Consider the following 22,391-nt stretch of genomic DNA (forward strand, 5'->3'; position numbering starts at 1 on the left):
CTTCTTCCCTCAGAACCCCCATTTTTCCACCAAACCCCCCATTTTTCCAAAAAAATCCCACTTTTTCCCCCAGAACCCCCCATTTTCTCCTCAGAACCCCCTTTCTCCCCTCAAAACCCCCACTTTTCCCTCAAAAATCCCACCCTCAAAAATCCCACTTCCCCCCCAAGTCCCCCTTTTTCCTCAAAAATCCCACTTTTCTCCTCAGAACCCCCCCCTTTTCCTCTCAGAATCCTCCTTCCCACCCCAAAGCCCCAATTTATCCCCTCAAAAATCCCACTTTTTGCCCTCAAATCCCCCCTTTTCCCCCATAATCCCCATTTTCCCCCTCAGAATCCCCCTTTTTCCTCAAAAATCCCACTTTTCCTGTCAGAATCCCCGCTTTTTCCCTCAAACACCCCACTTTTCACCCCCAAATCCCCCTTATTTCCCCCCAAACCCCTTTTTTTCCTCAAAAATCCCACTTTTCCTGTCAGAATCCCCATTTTTCCCCTCCCCCTTTTTCCCCCAAAATCCCCCTTTTTCCCCCCAAAATCCCACTTTTCCCCTCAGAACCCCCCATTTTACCCCCAAACCCCCTTTTTCCCCCCAAAATCCCCCTTTTTCCCCCCAAAATCCCACTTTTTCCCCCCAAAATCCCACTTTTTCCCTCAGAGCCCCCACTTTTCCCCTCAGAACCCCCCATTTTCCCCCCAAAATCCCACTTTTCCCCCCAAACCCCCTTTTTCCCCCCAAAATCCCCCTTTTCCCCTCAGAATCCCCCATTTTCCCCTCAGAACCCCCCTGCCCCCCCAAACCCCCACTTTCTCCCCCCAAACCCCGCCCTTTTCCCCCAAAACCCCCTTTTTCCCCCCAAAACCAACCCCTCCCCCCCCCCCCCCCGCTCTCCCCTCCCCACCCCCCGGTTTTCCCAAAACCCCCCTTTTTCCCCCCAAATCCCCCCTCACCTCGCTGCCCTCCTCCCTCGGCTCCGCCATCTTGGGGTCACGCCGTCAGGTGGGGGGGGGGGGGCGAAATTGGGGGGGGGGCGGGGTCACGACCTTTGACCCCGCCCCCTCTGACCCCTCCCCCCCCCCTTGGCCGCCATTTTGTGCCCGTCCCCTTCAAGGGGGGGGGGGGGGGCGTTAATTAAGGGGGGGCGTTAATTAGGAAGGGGGGGGGGGGCGGCCCCAAAACCCACGGGGAGGGGGAGAAAAAACGCCCGGGGAATCCCCCCGGGGGGGTTTTGGGGCCGATCGGGGCTTTTTTGGGGCATTTTTAGGGGCTTTTTTTTTCCCCTCCCCCCCCCCCCGCCACCTTCACTTGCCTTTGCCGGCCGCCCCTCCCCCACCCGGGGGAACCCCCCCCCCCCCCTCCCCCCACCCACACGGGGGGGGAGGGGCCGTGACGTAACGGGGGGGGACCCGAAAAGGGGGGCCCCGAGGGGCCTATGGGGCCTATAGGGGTCTATAGGGGTCTATAGGCGTCTATAGGGGGCCCTATAGGGGTCTATAGGGGGCCTATAGGGGTCTATAGGGGTCTATAGGGGTCTATAGGCGTCTATAGGGGGCCCTATAGGGGTCTATAGGGGAACCTATAGGGGTCTATGGGGGCCCTATAGGGCCGGGGGGGGGGGCGGAGGGGGCACGGCCCCATAAGGACCCACGGGACCCTATAGGGCCCCTATAGGATCCATAGGGGACACGTGGCCCTATAGGGGACACGTGGCCCTATAGGGGACACACGGCCCTATAGGGGACGCACGGCCCTATAGGGGACACACGGCCCTATAGGGGACACGTGGCCCTATAGGACCCAGGGGGACCTATGGGACCCAGGGGACCCGTGGCCGTGACGTAACGGGGGGGACCCAAAAAGGGGGGCCCCGAGGGGCCTATAGGGGTCTATAGGCGTCTATAGGGGGGCCCTATAGGGGTCTATAGGGGCCCTATAGGGGCCCTATAGGGCCGGGGGGGGGGGGGGGCGGAGGGGGCACGGCCCCATAAGGACCCACGGGACCCTATAGGGCCCCTATAGGATCCATAGGGGACACACAGCCCTATAGGGGACGCACGGCCCTATAGGGCCCACGTGGCCCTATAGGACCCAGGGGGACCCAGGGGACCCAGGGGACCCGTGGCCCTATAGGATCCACGCAGCCCCATAGGACCTGCAGGACCCACACGGCCCTATGGGACCTGCATGTCTCTATAGGGCCCACAGCCCCGCAGGATCCATGCAGCCCTATAGGATCCATGCAGCCCTATAGGACCCACGGGACCCACGGCCCCACGGGACCCACTTGTCCCTATAGGACCCGCATGGCCCTATAGGTCCCACGGCCCCATAGGGCCCACACGGCTCTATAGGACCCTATAGGATCCATGGGACCCACGTGTCCCCATAGGGCCCACAGCCCCATAGGACCCACACAGCCCTATAGGTCCCATGGGACCCACACGACCCTATAGGACTCACAGCCCCATAGGACCCACACGGCCCCATAGGACCCATACAGTCCTATAGGACCCACACAGCCCCATAGGACCCACGCAGCCCTATAGGACCCACATGGCCCTATAGGACCCCCCGTCCCACTGTGGCCCTATAGGACCCACATGGCCCTATAGGATGGCCCCCCCCCGTCCCAGTGCCCCTATAGGACCCACGTGACCCCATGTCCCCATAGGACCTGCACAGCCCTATAGGACCCACATACCCCTATAGGACCCACAGGTCCCCACCCCCCTATAGGACTCCCCTGCCCCTATAGGGCCCACATGTCCCCATGCCCCACAGGACACACGCTGCCCTATAGGACCCACAAGTCCCTATAGGACCCCCTTGTCCCCATGCCCCTATAGGACCCCCACGTCCCTATAGCACCCACATGTCCCTACAGGACCCCCCTGTCCCCACGCCCCTATAGGACCCACATGCCTCTATAGGGCCCACACGTCCCTATAGGACCCACATGTCCCTATGGGACCCACACTGCCCTATAGCACCCACATGTCCCCCTGTCCTCATGACCCTATAGCCCCCCTGTGACTCTATAGGACCCTATAGGTCCCACACATCCCCATGGCCCTATAGGAACCACAAGTCCCCATATCCCTATAGGTCCCCTGTTTCCCTATAGGACCCGCACGCCCCTATAGGAGCCCCCTGTCCCCATGCCCCTATAGGACCCACATGTCCCTATAGGACCCCATGACCCTATAGGACCCCATGACCCTATAGGACCCCCCCATTCCCCTATAAAACCCCATGACCCTATAAGACCTCCCCGTTCCCCTATAGGACACCTGTGCCCATATAGGACCCCATGACCCTATAGGACCCACACAGCCCTATAGGACCCCCGTGCCCCTATAGGACCCCCCCGTGCCCCTATAGGAACCCCCCCATTCCCCTATAGGTCCCCATGACCCTATAGGACCCCCCCATGCCCCTATAGGACCCCCCCCATTCCCCTATAGGACCCTGTGACCCTATAGGACCCACACAGCCCTATAGGACCCCTGTGCCCCTATAGGACCCCCCCCTGCCCCTATAGGTCCCCCCCCGCCCCTATAGGACCCCGTGACCCTATAGGACCCCCCCGTGACCCTATAGGACCCCCCCCCCGCCCCTATAGGACCCCCCCGTGACCCTATAGGACCCCGTGACCCTATAGGACCCCCCCGTGCCCCTATAGGACCCCATGACCCTATAGGACTCCCCCCATGCCCCTATAGGACCCCCCCCCGCCCCTATAGGACCCCATGACCCTATAGAACTCCCCCCATGCCCCTATAGGACCCCCCCATGCCCCTATAGGACCCCCCCGTGACCCTATAGGACCCCCCCCGTGCCCCTATAGGACCCCCCCGTGACCCTATAGGACCCCATGACCCTATAGAACTCCCCCCATGCCCCTATAGGATCCCCCCATGCCCCTATAGGACCCCCCCGTGCCCCTATAGGACCCCCCCCATTCCCCTATAGGACCCCCCCCGCCCCTATAGGACCCCATGACCCTATAGAACTCCCCCCATGCCCCTATAGGACCCCCCCATGCCCCTATAGGACCCCCCCCCGCCCCTATAGGACCCCATGACCCTATAGAACTCCCCCCATGCCCCTATAGGACCCCCCCGTGCCCCTATAGGACCCCCCCATGCCCCTACAGGACCCCCCCGTGACCCTATAGGACCCCCCCGTGCCCCTATAGCCCCTCCCCCCCCCCGTCCCCAACCCCCCCAGGAGGGCCCCGGCGGGAGGGGGGAGGGGCGGGGCTATAATTAGCCCCGAGCACGTGACCGCCTCCCGCCCCTCCCCCCACGCCAATTAACGCTGTCGTTAACGAGCCGCGCCCCGGCCCCCGCCCGCCCCCGCCCGTAGCCCCGCCCCCTCGTCACCGCCCACGGCCTCATTTGCATACGGGCACTTCCGCCGCGCCCTTCAATAATTAACGACTCCTAATTAATTCCTTGTTTACTCCTAATTAATTAATTGCTCCTAAGTAATTACCCCCAATTAATTAACCGGGGGGGGGGGGGGTCTCAGACCTAATTAACTATTCGCGCGTAACCGGCCGCTCGTGGGTAATTAATTAGGGAGGGGGGGAGGGGCGGTAATTAATTAATTAGGCACACGGCGTTAATTGTGGGCGAGGGGGTGATTAGGGGAGGGGTGATTAATGCCCGAGGTTAATGAGGGGGTGGTCCCACGGGGGGTGGTCCTGGGGGGCAACACGGGACGGACACGGGATTAACACGGGATTAACACCGGATTGGCACGGGATTAGCACGGGATTAACATGGGATTAGCACGGGATTGGCACGGGATTAACATGGGATTGGCACGGGATTAACATGGGATTGGCACGGGATTAGCACGGGGTGGAATCTGGTTTAACATGGGACTGACACGGGATTAAATCTGGATTAACATGGGATTGACACGGGGTGGAATCTGGATTGACACAGGATTGAATCTGGATTGACACGGGATTAACATGGGATTGACATGGGATTGGCACGGGATTAGCACAGGTGGAATCTGGATTAACATGGGACTGACACAGGATTAAATCTGGATTAACGTGGGATTGACAGGGGGTAGAATCTGGGTTAACATTGGGAGTGACATGGGATTAAATCTGGATTGACATGGGATTGACACGGGATTGACATGCTGTGGAATCCGGATTGACATGGGATTGAATCTGGATTAACATGGGATTGACACGGGATTAAATCTGGAATGACATGGGATTGACATGCTGTGAAATCCGGATTGACATGGGATGGAATCTGGATTCACACGGGATTGACACGGGATTGACATGCTGTGGAATCCGGATTGACATGGAATTGAATCTGGATTAACATGGGATTGACATGGGATTGAGAGGGGGTGGAATCTGGATTGACACGGGATTGACACGGGATTGACAAGGGATTGACATGGGATTGACTCAGGGTGGAATCTGGATTGACATGGGATTAACAAAGGATTGACACGGGACTGAATCTGGATTAACAAGGGGTTGGCATAAAATTGAATCTGGATTGACATGCGATTGACATGGGATTGGCATAGGATTGCATCTGGATTAACATGGGATTGATATGGGGTGCAATCTGGATTGACATGGGATTAACAAGGGATTGACACAATATTGAATCTGGATTGATACAGGATTGACACGGGACTGACACAGGATTGACATGGGATTCAATCTGAATTAACACAGGGTTGGCATGGGGTGGAATCCGGATTAACATGGGATTGACATGCGGATTGAATCTGGATTAATATGGGATTGGCATGGGATTGAACCGGGATTGAATCTGGATTGAAACAGGATTGACACGGGATTGACACAGGGTGGAATCTGGATTAGCATGGGATTGACACGGGATGGACACGGGGTGGAATCTGGATTAACACAGGATTGACATGGGACTGAATCTGGATTAACATGAGATTGACACAAAATTGAATCTGGATTGACATGCAATTGACATGGGATTGATTTGGGATTGAATCTGGATTAACATGGGATTGACACTGGATTGAATCTGGATTAACAGGGGATTGATATGGGATTGGCACAGGATTGAATCTGGATTAACAGGGGATTGACACTGGATTGACATGGGATTGACATGGGACTGACACGGGATTCAATCTGAATTAACACGGGACTGACACAGGGTGGAATTGGGATTAACATGGGATTGACACGGGGTAGAAACAGGATCGACGTGGGACTGAATCTGGATTAACACAGGATTGACACGGGGTGGAATCTGGATTAACATGGGATTGACACAGGGTGGAATCTGGATTGACATGCGATGGAATCTGAATTAACATGGGATTGACCCAGGGTAGAATCTGGATTAACATGGGATTAACAAGGGATTGACATAGGGTGGAATCTGGATTAACACGGGATTGGCACGGGATTGACACGGGATTGACAGGGTGTGGAATCTGGATTGATACGGGATTGACACGGGATTGAATCTGGATTAACACGGGATTGGCACGGGATTGACACGGGACAGAAACTGGGGACAAAGTGCGCTTTACATGGGATTAACACGGATTAACACAGGCAAAACTGTTTAAACATGGGATTTACATGGGAACAACACGGGATTTACACGGATTAACACGGGTAGGGTTGGAAAAACATGGGATAAAGACGGGATTAACACGGGAATGACAGGGGATTAACACGGGATTAACACGGGATTGACACGGGACCAACACGGCACCAGGGGAGGTCCCAACATGTAACGAACATGCTACAAACATGCGATCGCCACGGGACGGGGGAGGGCGGGGGATTAACACGGGTTAACACGCCAACGACACGCGACAGTCCCAGGGCCAACGCGGGATTAACACGGGGTCAGGGCAGGCAGGCGGCAACGAACACGGGACTGACACGCAACCCACACGCGGCCGACATGCGATCGGCACGGGATTAGCGCGGGATTAAGGCAGGCAGATGCGAATCGACACGGGATTAACATGCACGTGGCGACAGGCCACCGGCACGGGATTACCACGGGATTAACACGGGCCAGGGGCAGGCCCGGCGGCGACTCGGCACGGGCCGACACGCTAACGACATGTGTCCGTCCTCCCAGCATGCAGTGGCAGCGGGGCCGTGTCCTTAGCGTGTCGCGGGGCCCTGAGCGTGTTGTCCGTGTCCTTAGCGTGTTGCTGTCCCGCAGCGGGTTGCCCTTACCATGTGCTCGTCCTTAGCGTGTTCTCCTTGGCGTGTCGTAATCCCACGTGGGTTCTCCTTAGCGTGTCGTAATCCTTAGTGTGTCCTTAGCGTGTTGTAATCCCACACACAGCAGCCTTAGCGCATTCTCCTCGGCGTGTCGTAATCCCACGCGGGTTCTTCTTGGCGTGGTGCAATCCTTAGCATGTCCTTAGCGTGTTGTAATCCCACACGCGACAGCCTTAGCGTGTTCTCCTTGGCGTGTCGTAATCCCACGCGGGTTCTCCTTGGCGTGGCGCAATCCTTAGCGTGTCCTTAGCGTGTTGTAATCCCACACGCGACAGCCTTAGCGCGTTCTCCTCGGCGTGTTGTAATCCCACACGTGCTCTCCTTAGCATGTTGTAATCCTTAGCATGTCCTTAGCATGTCCTTAGCATGTTGTAATCCTTAGCGTGTTCTCCTTAGCGTGTCGTAATCCCACGCGTGTTGCAATCCACATCACGCCGTCCTTAGCGTGTCCTTAGCGTGTTGGCATTGCCGTTGGCATGCCAGCGCCCTTAGCGTGTTCTTACGCGTGTTGTTGCCACCCGTGGCGTGTCCTGCCCGTGTCACCACCCCCCTTAGCGTGTCCTACCCATGTTCTGGTCACCCTCGGCGTGTCCCACACGTGTTGTCACCCTTAGCGTGTCCTACCCATGTCATAACCGTTCGCGTGTCCTACACGTCGCCCCCCCTTCCCATGTCATGGTCACCCTTAGCGTGTCCTACCCATGTCGCCACCCCCCTTAGCGTGTCCTCCCCATGTCGCCACGTGTCTCCAGCCCCTTAGCGTGTCCTACCCGTGTCACCACCTTTCTCATGTCCTATAGATGTTCTGGTCACCCTTAGCGTGTCCTACCCATGTTTTAAACCCCCTTAGCATGTCCTACCCATGTCACCACCCCCCTTAGCGTGTCCTACCCATGTTATAACCCCCCTTAACGTGTCCTACCCATGTTAATAGTCACCCTTAGCATGTCCTACACATGTCGCCACGTGTCGCCACCCCGTTAGCGTGTCCTACCCATGTTAATAGTCACCCTTAGCGTGTCCTCCCCGTGTCACCACCCTTCTCATGTCCTATACATGTTATGGTCACCCTTAGCGTGTCCTACCCATGTCACCACCCCCCTTAGCATGTCCTCCCCATGTTGACACGTGTCTCCACCCCCTTAGTGTGTCCTCCCCATGTCGCCACCCCCTTAGCATGTCCTACCCGTGTTACACCCCCCCTTAGCATGTCCTACGCATGTCACCACCCCCCTTAGCGTGTCCTCCCCATGTCATCACGTGTCGCCACCCCCTTAGCGTGTCCTACCCATGTCACCACCCCCTTAGCATGTCCTACCCATGTCGCCACGTGTCGCCACCCCCTTAGCGTGTCCTACCCATGTTATCCCAGCCCTTAGCGTGTCCTACCCATGTCACCACACCCTTAGCATGTCCCACACATGTCGCCACGTGTCGCCACCCCCTTAGCGTGTCCTACCCATGTTAATAGTCACCCTTAGCGTGTCCTCCCCGTGTCACCACCCTTCTTATGTCCTATAGATGTTCTGGTCACCCTTAGCATGTCCTACCCATGTTATAAACCCCCTTAGCATGTCCTACCCATGTCACCACCCCCCTTAGCGTGTCCTCCCCATGTTATAACCCCCCTTAAAGTGTCCTACCCATGTTAATAGTCACCCTTAGCATGTCCTACACATGTCGCCATGTGTCGCCACCCCGTTAGCGTGTCCTACCCATGTTAATAGTCACCCTTAGCGTGTCCTCCCCGTGTCACCACCTTTCTCATGTCCTATACATGTTCTGGTCACCCTTAGCGTGTCCTACCCATGTTATCCCAGCCCTTAGCGTGTCCTAACCATGTTACAACCCCCCTTAGCATGTCCTACCCGTGTCACCACCCCCCTTAGCATGTCCCACCCATGTCGCCACGTGTCGCCACCCCCTTAGCGTGTCCCACCCATGTCGCCACATGTCGCCACCCCCCTTAGCATGTCCTCCCCATGTCGCCACGTGTCGCCACCCCCTTCGTGTGTCCTACCCATGTTATCCCAGCCCTTAGCGTGTCCTAACCGTGCCGCCACCCCCCTTAGCGTGTCCGTGTCCCCCCCCAACCCCCGTCCCCCGTCTCACGCGTGCCCGGCGTCCAGGCGCGGCGCCAGGCGTGCCAGCAGCTCCCGCAGGTGCCGGGCGCCGGCGCTGGCGGCCTCCAGCACCTCCTGGTGCCCGGCGGGGGGCTCGGGGGCCGGGCCCCCGTCCTCGGGGGGCAGCGGGGCCGCGTTGGTGATCAGCGACAGCCCCAGCACCCGCAGCCCGCAGTGACGCGCCGCCACCGCCTCCGACACCGTGCTCATGCCTAAAAGGGGCGGGAACACGCGAAGGACACGCTAAGGACATGCTAAGACCCCGCTGAGACCCTGGCCGCCCCCCTCCGACACCCCCGACCCCCTTCTTCTGGGGTTTCCCTACTCTTATCTTATCAATTTTTACCGTTTTTTATCAATATTTGGGTGTTGGGAGGGGTTATTGTGGTCGACACGCGTGTGCTTGGCGTGTTCTTGGCGTGATCGCCGTCCTGCATGGGGTTAGGGAGGGGTCTGGGGGAGATGGGGCGGGTTTTGGGGTGGTTTATGGGGATTTAGGGGGTTGTGTTGAAATATTGGGATCCTAGTGTGTTCCTAGCGTGTGCTTAGCATGTTATCAGCGTGTCTTAGCGTGTTATTAGGGTGTTTTAGTGTGTTATTAGCATGTATCCGCATGTTATTAGGGTGTTTTAGCGTGTTTTTAGCATGTCTTAGTGTGTTATTAGGGTGTTTTCAGCGTGTTTGGGTCTTGTTTTGGGTTATAGGGTCTTGCTCATGCCTAAAGGGGGCGGGGACACACTAAGGACACGCTAAGCACATGCTAAGACCCCGCCGAGACCCCGGCCGCCCCCCTCCTACACCCCCAGCCCCCCTCTTTTGGGGTTTCCCTACTCTTACGTTATCAATTTTTACCATTTTTTGTCGATATTTGGGTGTTGGGAGGGCTTATTGTGGTCGACACGCATGTGTTTGGCGTGTTCTTGGCGTGAGCGCTGTCCTACCTGGGTTAGGGAGGGGTCCGGCGGGGATAGAGGGGTTTTTGGGGTGGTTTATGGGGATTTAGGGGGTTGCGTTGAAATATTGTGGTCCTAGCGTGTTCCTAGCATGTTCCTAGCATGTGCTTAGCATGTTATTAGCATGTCTTAGCGTGTTATTAGGGTGTTTTAGTGTTTTTAGCATGTCTTAGCATGTTATTACAGTGTTTTCAGCGTGTTTGGGTCTTGTTTTGGGTTATAGGGTCTTGCTCATGCCTAAAGGGGGCGGGGACACGCTAAGGACACGCTAAGAACACGCTAAGACCCCGCCAAGACCCTGGCCGCCCCCCTCCTACACCCCTAGCTCCCCTCTTTTGGGGTTTTCCTCCTCTTTTGTTGCCAATTTTTATCATTTTTTATCGGTATTTGGGTCTTGGGAGGGATAAATGTGGTCGACACGCGTGTGCTTGGCGTGTTCTTGGCGTGAGCGCCGTCCTACCTGGGTTAGGGAGGGGTCCGGCGGGGATAGAGGGGTTTTTGGGGTGGTTTATGGGGATTTAGGGTGTTGCGTTGAAATATTGTGGTCCTAGCGTGTTCCTAGCATGTTCCTAGCATGTGCTTAGCATGTTATTAGTGTGTCTTAGCATGTTATTAGGGTGTTTTAGTGTGTTTTTAGCATGTCTTAGCGTGTTATTAGGGTGTTTTCAGCGTGTTTGGGTCTTGTTTTGGGTTATAGGGTCTTGCTCATGCCTAAAGGGGGCGGGGACACACTAAGGACACGCTAAGCACATGCTAAGACCCCGCCGAGACCCCGGCCGCCCCCCTCCTACACCCCCAGCCCCCCTCTTTTGGGGTTTCCCTACTCTTATCTTATCAATTTTTACCGTTTTTAATCAATATTTGGGTGTTGGGAGGGGTTATTGTGGTCGACACGCGTGTGCTTGGCGTGTTCTTGGCGTGATCGCCGTCCTGCATGGGGTTAGGGAGGGGTCTGGGGGAGATGGGGCGGGTTTTGGGGTGGTTTATGGGGATTTAGGGGGTTGTGTTGAAATATTGGGTCCTGGTGTGTTCCTAGCGTGTTCCTAGCATGTGCTTAGCGTGTTCTTGGCGTGTTCTTGGCATGTCATTGGGCTTTTTTGGGCTCATTTAACGCGGGGGTGGTTTTGGGGTGGTCCTGGGGGGTTCAGGGTTTTCCGGGGCGGTTTTGGGGCGGTTTGGGGTGTTCCTGGGTGGGTTTTTGGGGTGTTTCTGGGTGGTTTTGGGGGCGGTCCTACACGGTTTTGGGGTATTTCTGAGTGGTTTGGGGTATTTCCGTAGGGTTTTGGGGTATTCTACACGGTTTTGGGGTATTTGTATGGTTTTGGGGTGGTCCTACAGGGTTTTGGGCTATTTCTGTGGGGTTTTGGGGTGGTCCTATATGGTTTTGGGGTCTTCCCGTGTAGTTTGGGGTTATTTCTGCGGGGTTTTGGGGCGTTCCTACATGGTTTGGGGCTAATTCCATGCAGTTTGGGGCTACTTGTGGGGTTTGGGGCTACTTCCATGGGGTTTGGGCTATTTCTGTGGGGTTTGGGGCTATTTCCGTGGGGTTTTGGGTTACTTCCATGGGGTTTTGGGGCTACTTCCGTGGGGTTTTGGGCTACTTCCGTGGGGTTTTGGGCTACTTCCGTGGGGTTTGGGGCTATTTCCGTGGGTTTTGGGGCTACTTTCATGGGGTTTGGGGCTATTTCCGTGGGGTTTTGGGCTATTTCTCTGGGGTTTGGGGCTACTTCCGTGGGGTTTGGGGTTATTTCTATAGGGTTTTGGGGTGGTCCTATATGGTTTTGGGGTATTTCTTGGGGGTTTGGGGCTACTTCCATGGGGTTGGGGCTACTTCCGTGGGGTTTGGGGCTACTTCCGTGGGGTTTGGGGCTATTCCTCTGTAGTTTTGGGTTATTTCTATAGGGTTTTGGGGTGGTCCTGTAGGGTTTTGGGGTATTTCCGTGGGGTTTGGGGCTACTTTCATGGGGTTTTGGGCTACTTCCGTGGGGTTTGGGGGCGTTCCTACATGGTTTTGGGCTATTTCCACGTAGTTTGGGGCTATTTGTGGGGTTCTGGGCTATTTCTGTGGGGTTTGGGGCTACTTTCATGGGTTTTGGGCTACTTCCATGGGTTTGGGGCTATTTCTGTGGGGTTTTGGGCTAATTCCATGGGTTTTGGGGCTACTTTCATGGGGTTTTGGGCTACTTCCGTGGGGTTTTGGGCAATTCCCCACCCCCCCGCCGGACTCACCGACGGCGTCGGCGCCGGCGCGCTGCAGGAAGCGGCACTCGGCCACGGTCTCGTAGCTGGGGCCGCCCACCCCGGCGTAGACGCCCTCGCGCGCCCGCAGCTCCGGGGGGGCCATGGCCAGCGCCAGGCGCCGCAGCTCCGGGTCGTAGGCGTCCAGCATGGTCGGGAAGCGGGGGCCGAAGCTGGGGGGGGTTTTTGGGGGGAAAAAACGAGGAGAAACGGGGTCACCGACGGGGCGGGAGGCTCCGGAGGCGTTGGGGAGGTTGGGGTGGGCTTGGGGGCTTCAAAGGGTGGTGGCCATCTCAAGCAGCTTCACGGAGGTTGAGGTGGGGTTGGGTTGTCTGCATCGTGGTGGACATCTCAACCAGCTTCATGGAGGTTGTGGGGTCGTTGGGTTGTCTACATCGTGGGGGACACCTCGACCAGGTCATGGTGGCCTTGGGGCTTCCAAACCGTGGGGGACACCTCGACCAAGATCAGGGCCATCTTGGTGGCCTTGGGTTGTCTAAATTATGGTGGACACCTCCACCAAGACCATGAACATCATGGTGGACACCTCAACCAACTTCATGGAGGTTGTGGGGTCGTTGGGTCTTCTAAACCATGGTGGACACCTCTACCAACGTCACGGAGGTTGTGGGGTCGTTGGGTTGTCTACACGATGGGGGACACCTCGACCACGTCTTGGTGGCCCTGGGGCTTCCAAACCATGGTGGAGACCTCGACCAGCATCAGGGCCATCGTGGTGGCCTTGGGTTGTCTAAACCATGGTGGACACCTCGGTCGTCATCGTGGACATCTGGGTGTCCTTCTGTCTCCTGTCCCTTGAGGGACACCAAAGTCCCCCCCTGGTGGCCACTGAGGTCCTCATAATGGCCACCAAGGTCCCCATGGTGGTCCCAAAGATGGCCACCAAGGTCCCCAAGGTGGTCCCAAAGATGGCCACCGAGACGGACGCCAAGATGGACACCACGAAGGCCACCAAGGTCCCCAAGACGGCCCCAGTGGTGGCCACCAAGGTCCCCAAGATGGCCACCAGGGTCCCCAAGATGGCCCCAATGGTGGCCACCAAGATGGACACCAAGATGGACACCACGAAGGCCACCAAGGTCCCCAAGATGGCCACCAAGACCCCCCCAAGATGGCCTCCAAGCCCCCCAAGATGGCCCCAATGGTGGCCCCCAAGGTCCCCAAGATGGTCCCAATGGTGGCCACCAAGACGGACGCCAAGATGGACACCATGAAAGCCACCAAGGTCCCCATGCTGGCTTCAAGGTGGCCACCAAGGTCCCCAAGATGGCCACCAAGGCCCCCATAGTGGTCCGAATGGTGGCCACCACGGTCCCCAAGATGGCAGCCAAGACCCCCAAGATGGCCCCAATGGTGGCCCCCAAGGTCCCCGAGATGGTTCCTAGTGTGGCCACCAGGACGGACACCAAGATGGACACCACGAAGGCCACCAAGGTCCTCAAGATGGCCACCAAGCCCCCTAAGACGGCCCCCAGTGGTGGCCACTAAGGTCCCCAAGATGGCCCCCAAGACCCCCAAGATGGCCACCAAGGTCCCCAAGATGGTCCCAATGGTGGCCACCAAGACGGACGCCAAGATGGACACCACGAAGGCCCCCAAGGTCTCCAAGATGGCCACCAAGGCCCCTAAGATGGCCACCAAGGCCCCCAAGGTGGTCCCAATGGTGGCCACTGAGACGGACACCAAGATGGACACCACGAAGACCACCAAGGTCCTCAAGATGGCCACCAAGCCCCCTAAGATGGCCACCAAGACCCCCAATGTGGCCCCAATGGTGGCCACCAAGGTCCCCAAGATGGCCATCAGGGTCCCCAAGATGGTCCCAATGGTGGCCACCAAGACGGACACCAAGATGGACACCACAAAGGCCACCAAGGTCCCCAAGATGGCCACCAAGACCCCTAAGATGGCCCCCAAGCCCCCCAGGACGGCCCCCAAGCCCCCCAGGATGGCCCCAGTGGTGGCCCCCAAGCCCCCCAAGGTGGCCCCCAAGGCAGCCCCCGCTCACCGCTCATCGTTGGGCCCGACGAGGGGCCCGCGGCCGGCCAGGCCGGGCAGGTCGATGTGGTCCTTGATGACCATGAGGTCCCCGGGGCCCAGCGCGGGGCTGAGGCTGCCGGCGGCGTTGGTCAGCACCAGCGTGTGGACGCCCAGCAGGCGCAGGGCGCGCACCGGCAGCACCACCTGGGGACGCGGGGCCAGGGCGTCGGGGCGGAGAACTTTGGGGCTGGGGGACTCGGGGCGGGGAACGGCGAGGGTGGAGGACGTGGGGTGGAGGAACAGCGGGGTGAGGAACATCGGGGTTGAGGAACTTGGGGTGAAGGACATGGGGGTGAGGAACAGCGGGGTGAAGGATATGGGGGTGAGGAACATGGGATTGAAGAACTTTGGGGTGAGGAACATCGGGGTGAGGAACATTTGGGGTTGAGGAACATTGGGGTGAGGAAATTCAAGGCTGAGGAACTTGGGGTGAAGGATGTGGGGGTGAGGAACATCAAGGTTGAGGAACTTGGGGTGAAGATCATTGGGGTGAGGAACATTGGGGTGAAGAACATCAAGGCTGAGGAACTTGGGGTGAAGGACATCAGGGTGAGGAACATCAAGGTTGAGGAACTTGGGGTGAAGGACATCAGGGTGAGGAACATCAAGGCTGAGGAACTTGGGGTGAAGGACATCAGGGTGAGGAACATCAAGGCTGAGGAACTTGGGGTGAAGGACATCAGGGTGAGGAACATCAAGGTTGAGGAACTTGGGGTGAAGGACACTGGGGTGAGGAACATCGGGGTGAAGGATGTGGGGGTGAGGAACATCAGGGTGAGGAACATCAAGGTTGAAGGACATCGGGGTGACGGACATGGGGTTGAGGAACATTTGGGGTGAGGAACATTTGGGGTTGAGGAACATTTGGGGTTGAGGAACTTGGGGTGAAGGACATGGGGGTGAGGAACATTGGGGCTGAGGAACATCAGGGTGAGGAACTTTGGGGTGAGGAACATCAAGGCTGAGGAATTTGGGGTGAAGAACATTGGGGTGAGGAACATCAGGGGTGAAGGATATGGGGGTGAAGAACATTTGGGGTGAGGAACATCAAGGTTGAAGAACTTTGGGGTGAGGAACATCAAGGCTGAGGAACTTGGGGTGAAGGATATGGGGGTGAGGAACATTCGGGTGAGGAACATGGGATTGAAGAACTTTGGGGTGAGGAACATCAGGGTTGAAGGACATTGGGGTTGAGGAACTTGGGGTGAAGAACATTGGGGTGAGGAACATCAAGGTTGAAGAACTTTGGGTGAAGAACTTTGGGGTGAGGAACATGGGGGGTTGAGGAACATCAAGGTTGAAGGACATCGGGGTTGAAGAACTTTGGGGTGAGGAACACCAAGGTTGAGGAACTTGGGGTGAAGGATGTTGGGGTGAGGAACATCAAGGTTGAAGGACACTGGGTTGAGGAACATTGGGGTTGAGGAACATCGGGGTGAGGAACTTGGGGTTGGGGGACATCGGGGTGGGGGCCGTGGGGCACCCGATGGGGCAGGGCTGGACCCGGGGGACCCCCAGGAGCACCCGCGGGACCCCCCCCGAGACCCCCCTGGCGCCGTCGGCCCCACTGACCGCGGACGGGACCCGAAGCCCAGGACCCGGCCCCACGGAGACCCCCAGCCCCATAGCGCCCCATAGCGCCCTCCCCACCCCATAGCGCCCCCCTCCAGCCCCATAGCGCCCCCCCCCAGCCCCATAGCGCCCCATAACCCCGCCGTGGGGCGCACCTGGGGGGCGCTGTACCCCTCGTAGAGGTGGAAGCGTCCCTGCAGCACCGCGCACGGCGCCGCCCCCAGGCGCCCCAGCACCAGGCGCCCCGCGTGCCCCGACACTGCCCGGGGGGGGGGGGGGGGGGACGCGCCCCGTCAGTGGGGCCCGCCCCCCAAATACCCCCCCAAATACCCCCCCCCAAAGACCCCCCCCAAAGACCCCCCCCAAAGACCCCCCCCAAATTGGGATATCCCATCCCAATCCGGGATCCATCCCAATGCGCCCCAAAAAGCCCCAAATCCCCCCCCAAGTTCCCCTTGAAACCGCCCCAACCCCCCCAAGTTCCCCTAAATCCCCCCCAAATCCCCCCCAACCCCTCCAAATCCCCCCCAAATTTTCCTAAATCCCCCGTAAACCCCCCCAAATCCCCCCCAAATCCCCTCGAAACCCCCCCAAACCCACCCCCAAATACCCACCAAATCCCCCCAAACCCCCCTCAGATCTCCCTAAATCCCCCCAACCCCCCCCAAATCCCCCCCAAATCCCCCTCAACCCCCCCCCAATTCCCCTAAATCCCCTTGAAAACCCCCAAATCCCCCATAAATCCCCCCCAAAACCCCCCCGAACCCCCCTAAATCCCCCTAAACCCCCCAAATCCCCTAATAACCCCCCCAATACCCCCCCAATACCCCCCATAAATCCCCCCAAACTCCCCATAAATGCCCCCCAAATCCCCTCCAAACCCCCCCAAACCCCCCAAATCCCCTCCAACCCCCCCATAAATCCCCCATATATCCCCCCCAAGCCCCCCAACCCCCCCCCAAACACCCCCAAATCCCCTCCAAAGCCCCCAAACCCCCCCCAAATCCCCCAACCCCCTCCAAACCCCCCCAACCCCCCCAAATCCCCCCCAACCCCCCCCAAATCCCCTCCAACCCCCCCCAAATCCCCCCAGAAATACCCCCAACCCCCCCAAATACCCCCAAATTCCCCCTAAATCCCCCCAAACCCCCCATAAATCCCCCCCAAATCCCCCCCAAATCCCCTCAAATCCCCCCCAAACCTCCCCCAACCCCCCCAAAACCCCCCAATCCTCCTAAATCCCCTCCAAACCCCCCCAAATCCCCCCCAAACCCACTCTAAGCCCCCCAAACCCCCTCCAAAATCCCCAAACCCCCTTGGAACCCCCCAAAACCCCCCCAATACCCCCCAAATCCCCCCCAATACCCCCCAAATCCCCTCCAACCCCCCCAATACCCCCCCAACCCCCCATAAATCCCCCCAAATCCCCTCCAAACCCCCCCAAATCCCCCATAAATCCCCCCAACCCCCCCTAAACCCCCCCAAATCCCCTCCAAACCCCCCTAAACCCCCTATAAATCCCCTCCAAACCCCCCCAAACCCTTCTAAACCTCCCTCAAATTCCCCCAAACGCCCCCAAATCCCCTTGAAACCCCCCCAAAGGCCCCCAAATCGCCCCCAAATCCCCCCCAAATCCCCTCCAACCCCCCCAATCCCCCCAAATCCCCTTGAAACCCCCCCAACCCCCCCCAAACCCCCCCAAACCCCCTTGAAACCCCCCCCAACCCCCCCAAATCCCCCATAAATCCCCCATAAATCCCCCCAAATCCCCATAAATCCCCCTAAATCCCCCAAATCCCCCCCCAACCCCCCCGTGCCCCCCCCCGACCGACCGGTGCTGCGGGGGAAGTGGGGGATGTCGCCGTAGTCGATGGCCAGCGGCGCCTCCAGCTCCTGGGCCAGGGCCCCCAGCCCCGAGCCGCAGACCAGGGCCACCCGCGGGGGCTCGGCCGCTCGCCCCGACACCCAGGCGGCCGCCTCGGCGCACGCCTCGTAGCTGGGGGGGGGGACACGGGGCGACAAATCAGGGGGGGCGGCACCCCAAGGGGCGCGGGGTGGGCTATGGGGTCGGCCAAGGGCCCTGGGGTGGGCTATGGGGTCGACCAAGATCTATAGGGTGGGCATTGGGGGCACCCAAGGGCCATGGGGTGGGCTATGGGGTCGACCAAGATCTATGGGGTGAGCACTGGGGGCACCCAAGGGATGTGGGGTGGGCTATGGGGTCAACCAAGACCCATAGGATGACCAATGGGGTCAACCAAGATCTATAGGGTGACGTTTAGGGGCACCCAAGGGATGTGGGGTGGGCTATGGGGTCAACCAAGATCTATAGGGTGACGTTTAGGGGCACCCAACAGCCATAGGATGGACTATGGGGTCAACCACGACCCATAGGGTGACCAATGGGGTCGACCAACACCCATAGGGTGACGTTTAGGGGCACCCAAGGGCCATGGGGTGGGCTATGGGGTCAACCACGATCTATGGGGTGAGCAATGGGGGCACCCAAGGGCCATGGGGTGGCACTTAGGGGCACCCAAAACCCATAGGATGACCATTCGGGTCAACCACGATCTATGGGGTGAGCATTGGGGGCACCCAAGGGCCATGGGGTGGGCTACGGGGTCAACCAAGATCTATAGGGTGGGCATTGGGGGCACCCAAGACCCATAGGGTGACGTTTAGGGGCACCCAAGACCCGTAGGATGACCAATGGGGTCAACCAAGATCTATAGGGTGGGCACTGGGGGCACCCAAGGGCCATGGGGTGACACTTAGGGGCACCCAAGGGCCATAGGATGGACTATGGGGTCAACCACGATCTATGGGGTGACCATTGGGGTCAACCGAGACCCATAGGGTGACGTTTAGGGGCACCCAAGACCCGTAGGATGACCAATGGGGTCAACCAAGATCTATAGGGTGGGCATTGGGGGCACCCAAGACCCATAGGGTGACGTTTAGGGGCACCCAAGACCCGTAGGATGACCAATGGGGTCAACCAAGATCTATAGGGTGGGCATTGGGGGCACCCAAGGGCCATGGGGTGCCACTTAGGGGCACCTAAGGGCCATAGGATGACCAATGGGGTCAACCAAGATCTATAGGGTGATGTTTCGGGGCACCCAACAGCCATAGGATGGACTATGGGGTCAACCACGGCCCATGGGGTGGGCTATGGGGTCAGCCAAGATCTATAGGGTGGGCATTGGGGGCACCCAAGGGCCATGGGGTGGGCTATGGGGTCAACCAAGATCTATGGGGTGGGCAGTGGGGGCACCCAAGGGGCATAGGGTGACGTTTAGGGGCACCCAAGGGCCATGGGGTGGGCTATGGGGTCAGCCAAGACCCATGGGATGACCAATGGGGTCAACCACGATCTATGGGGTGAGCATTGGGGGCACCCAAGGGCCATGGGGTGGCACTTAGGGGCACCCAAGACCCATAGGATGACCATTGGGGTCAACCAAGACCCATAGGGTGACGTTTAGGGGCACCCAAGGGCCATGGGGTGGGCTATGGGGTTGACCAAGACCCATAGGATGACCAATGGGGTCAACCACAATCTATGGGGTGAGCATTGGGGGCACCCAAGGGCCATAGGGTGACCAATGGGGTCAACCACGATCTATGGGGTGAGCATTGGGGGCACCCAAGAGCCATAGAAGGGACTATGGGGTCAACCAAGATCTATGGGGTGACCATTGGGGGCACCCAAGGGCCATAGGGTGGGCTATGGGGTCAGCCAAGACCCATGGGATGACCAATGGGCTCAACCAAGATCTATAGGGTGAGCATTGGGGTCAACCAAGGGCCATGGGGTGGCACTTAGGGGCACTCAAGGGCCATAGGATGGACTATGGGGTCAACCACGATCTATGGGGTGACCATTGGGGTCAACCGAGACCCATAGGGTGACATTTAGGGGCACCCAAGACCCGTAGGATGACCAATGGGGTCAACCAAGATCTATAGGGTGGGCATTGGGGGCACCCAAGGGCCATGGGGTGGCACTTAGGGGCACCTAAGGGACATAGGATGACCAATGGGGTCAACCAAGATCTATAGGGTGACCACTGGGGGCACCCAAGGGCCATGGGGTGCCACTTAGGGGCACCCAAGGGCCATAGGATGAACTATGGGGTCAACCAAGATCTATAGGGTGACGTTTAGGGGCACCCAAGGGATGTGGGGTGGGTTATGGGGTCGACCAAGATCTATAGGGTGGGCAATGGGGTCAACCAAGACCCGTGGGGTGACGTTTAGGGGCACCCAAGGGCCATGGGGTGGGCTATGGGGTCGACCAAGCCCCAGCGGACCCCCCAGCCCCATAGCGGGCCCCGTAGATACACCCGGGCCCCACAGCGGGCCCCATAGAGACCCCCAGGCCCCATAGCGACCACCCCAGCCCCACAGCTTGCCCCATAGGGTCACCCCAGCCCCATAGCGGGCCCCATAGGGTCAGCCTGGGCCCCATAGCGACCCCCCAGCCCCATAGCGGGCCCTATAGGGACCCCTGAGCCCCATAGCGACCCCCCAGCCCCACAGCCTGCCCCATAGGGTCACCCCAGCCCCATAGCAGGCCCCATAGGGTCAGCCTGGGCCCCATAGCGACCCCCCAGCCCCATAGCCTGCTCCTATAGGGACCCCTGAGCCCCATAGAGGCCCCCCCCCAGCCCCACAGCCTGCCCCATAGCGACCTCCCAGCCCCATAGCGGGCCCCATAGGGTCACCCTGGGCCCCATAGCGACCCCCCCAGCCCCATAGCGGGCCCTATAGGGACCCCTGAGCCCCATAGCGACCCCCAGCCCCACAGCCTGCCCCATAGCGACCTCCCAGCCCCATAGCGGGCCCCATAGAGCCCCCAGCCCCATAGGGTGCCCCATAGAGACCCTTGGGCCCCATAGGGTGCCCCATAGAGCCCCCCAGCCCCATAGGGTGCCCCATAGAGACCTCCCAGCCCCATAGCGGGCCCCATAGCAGCCCCCCACGTGACCCCGCCCCCACGTGGCCCCGCCCCCTCTCTCCCACGTGACCCCGCCCCTCTCTCCCACGTGACCCCAACGGACTTCGCCTCCCTCCCCCCCCCCCCCCTTTTCCGGGCTGGGAGGGGGCGAGCCGGAAGCGGGGGGAGGGGGCCGCGTCCCCGCGCGCTGATTGGCTGCCGAGGGGGCGGGACAGCGCGGCGGCGCGCTCCCATTGGCCGAGCCCCCAAAGGCCGCCGGGGGTGGGGGGGGGGAGCCGGGAAGCGGCTGAAGAGCTCCGAGAGAGGCCGGGGGCTCGGGGGGGCCTTAATTACCCGTAATTAGCCCTCATTAGCATCTCATTTGCGTAACGAGGGAGGTGGGAGGGGAAAACCGCGGGCCGGAACCAAAGGCGCGGGGGCGCGGGGCCGCCCGGAAGCCCCCGGGGGACACCGGCGGTGCCCCCCCCCCCATAGGGCCCCCACCCCCCCCACCGGGGGCGCTCTGCGCATGCGCGCCGCGCGCTCACCTGCCCTCCATAGCAACCGGCTGACTGCGCTCCCCCCCCCCCCGCCGGCGCTGCCCTTATAAGGGCGCTGACGTCACAGCGGGGGGGGGGGCCCCGCCCGGCGGCGGCCGGGGCCAATGGGAGGGCGAGGCGGGCGGCGTCGCCATGGAGACGGGGAGGGGAGGGGGCCCGTGGGGGGAGCGGGCCAATGGGAGGGGAGGGGCGGGGCTGTAGGGGGAGGGGAGGTCGTCATGGCAACGGAGAGGGGCGCGGGGCGGCGGTCACGTGGGGTGCGCTAGGGGCGGCGGTTGCTATGGGAACGGGGGGGAGGTGGCGGGGAGGGGTCACGTGAGGCGCGCGGGCCAATGGGGGAGAGCGGGAGGGAAGAGGGAGGGGCGGTTGCTATGGGAACGGGGGGAGGCGGCCGGCAGGGGGATCACGTGAGGGGCGGCAGCCAATGAGGGGACAGGGTAGCGGCAGGGGGGAGGGGCGCGGTTGCTATGGGAACGGAGGGAGGTGGCCGGGAGGAGGTCACGTGAGGCGCGCGGGCCAATAAGCGGCGGGCGTGACGGAAGAGGGAGGGGGCGGTTGCTATGGGAACGGAGGGAGGTGGCTGGGGGGCGTCACGTGATAGACGCGGGCCAATGAGGGGAGAGGGGAGCAGCAGGGGGAGGGGGCGGTTGCTATGGG

General features: G+C 59.7%; 2 protein-coding genes across 2 annotated transcripts in view; both read right to left on the reverse strand.

Moving 5' to 3' along the window:
* LOC136788529 (protein NDRG2-like) overlaps positions 1-9,172 on the reverse strand; it is a 28,617-nt gene extending 19,445 nt beyond the window's left edge. Inside the window, exons 1-2 of the mRNA XM_066987089.1 lie at positions 7,235-9,172; positions 948-977 (exon numbers count right to left, since the gene is read on the reverse strand). Of these exons, the coding sequence (XP_066843190.1) occupies positions 948-977; positions 7,235-7,237 (33 nt within the window). The 5' untranslated portion in view covers positions 7,238-9,172. The remainder of the gene's footprint in view (positions 1-947; positions 978-7,234) is intronic.
* Positions 6,547-21,859, reverse strand: LOC125181624 (purine nucleoside phosphorylase-like). The gene is made up of 6 exons (XM_066987088.1): positions 21,723-21,859; positions 18,062-18,225; positions 16,385-16,488; positions 14,626-14,801; positions 12,588-12,769; positions 6,547-9,617 (listed from the first exon to the last, which is right to left on the reverse strand). Exons 1-6 carry the CDS (start codon positions 21,731-21,733, stop codon positions 9,391-9,393), a joined length of 864 nt encoding a protein of 287 aa, XP_066843189.1. The 5' UTR covers positions 21,734-21,859; the 3' UTR covers positions 6,547-9,390.
* Between the last annotated feature and the right edge of the window lie 532 nt (positions 21,860-22,391).

Source organism: Anser cygnoides, chromosome W, assembly GCF_040182565.1.
Source record: "Anser cygnoides isolate HZ-2024a breed goose chromosome W, Taihu_goose_T2T_genome, whole genome shotgun sequence".
Taxonomy (NCBI): Eukaryota; Metazoa; Chordata; class Aves; order Anseriformes; family Anatidae; genus Anser; species Anser cygnoides.

Coding starts and splice junctions, on each gene's coding strand:
- LOC125181624 (XM_066987088.1), bottom strand. Junction 16,489..18,061: donor CCACTTCCCCCGCAGCACCG/GTCGGTCGGGGG, acceptor CCCCCCGGGCAG/TGTCGGGGCACGCGGGGCGC. Junction 12,770..14,625: donor GTCGGGCCCAACGATGAGCG/GTGAGCGGGGGC, acceptor AACCCCCCCCAG/CTTCGGCCCCCGCTTCCCGA.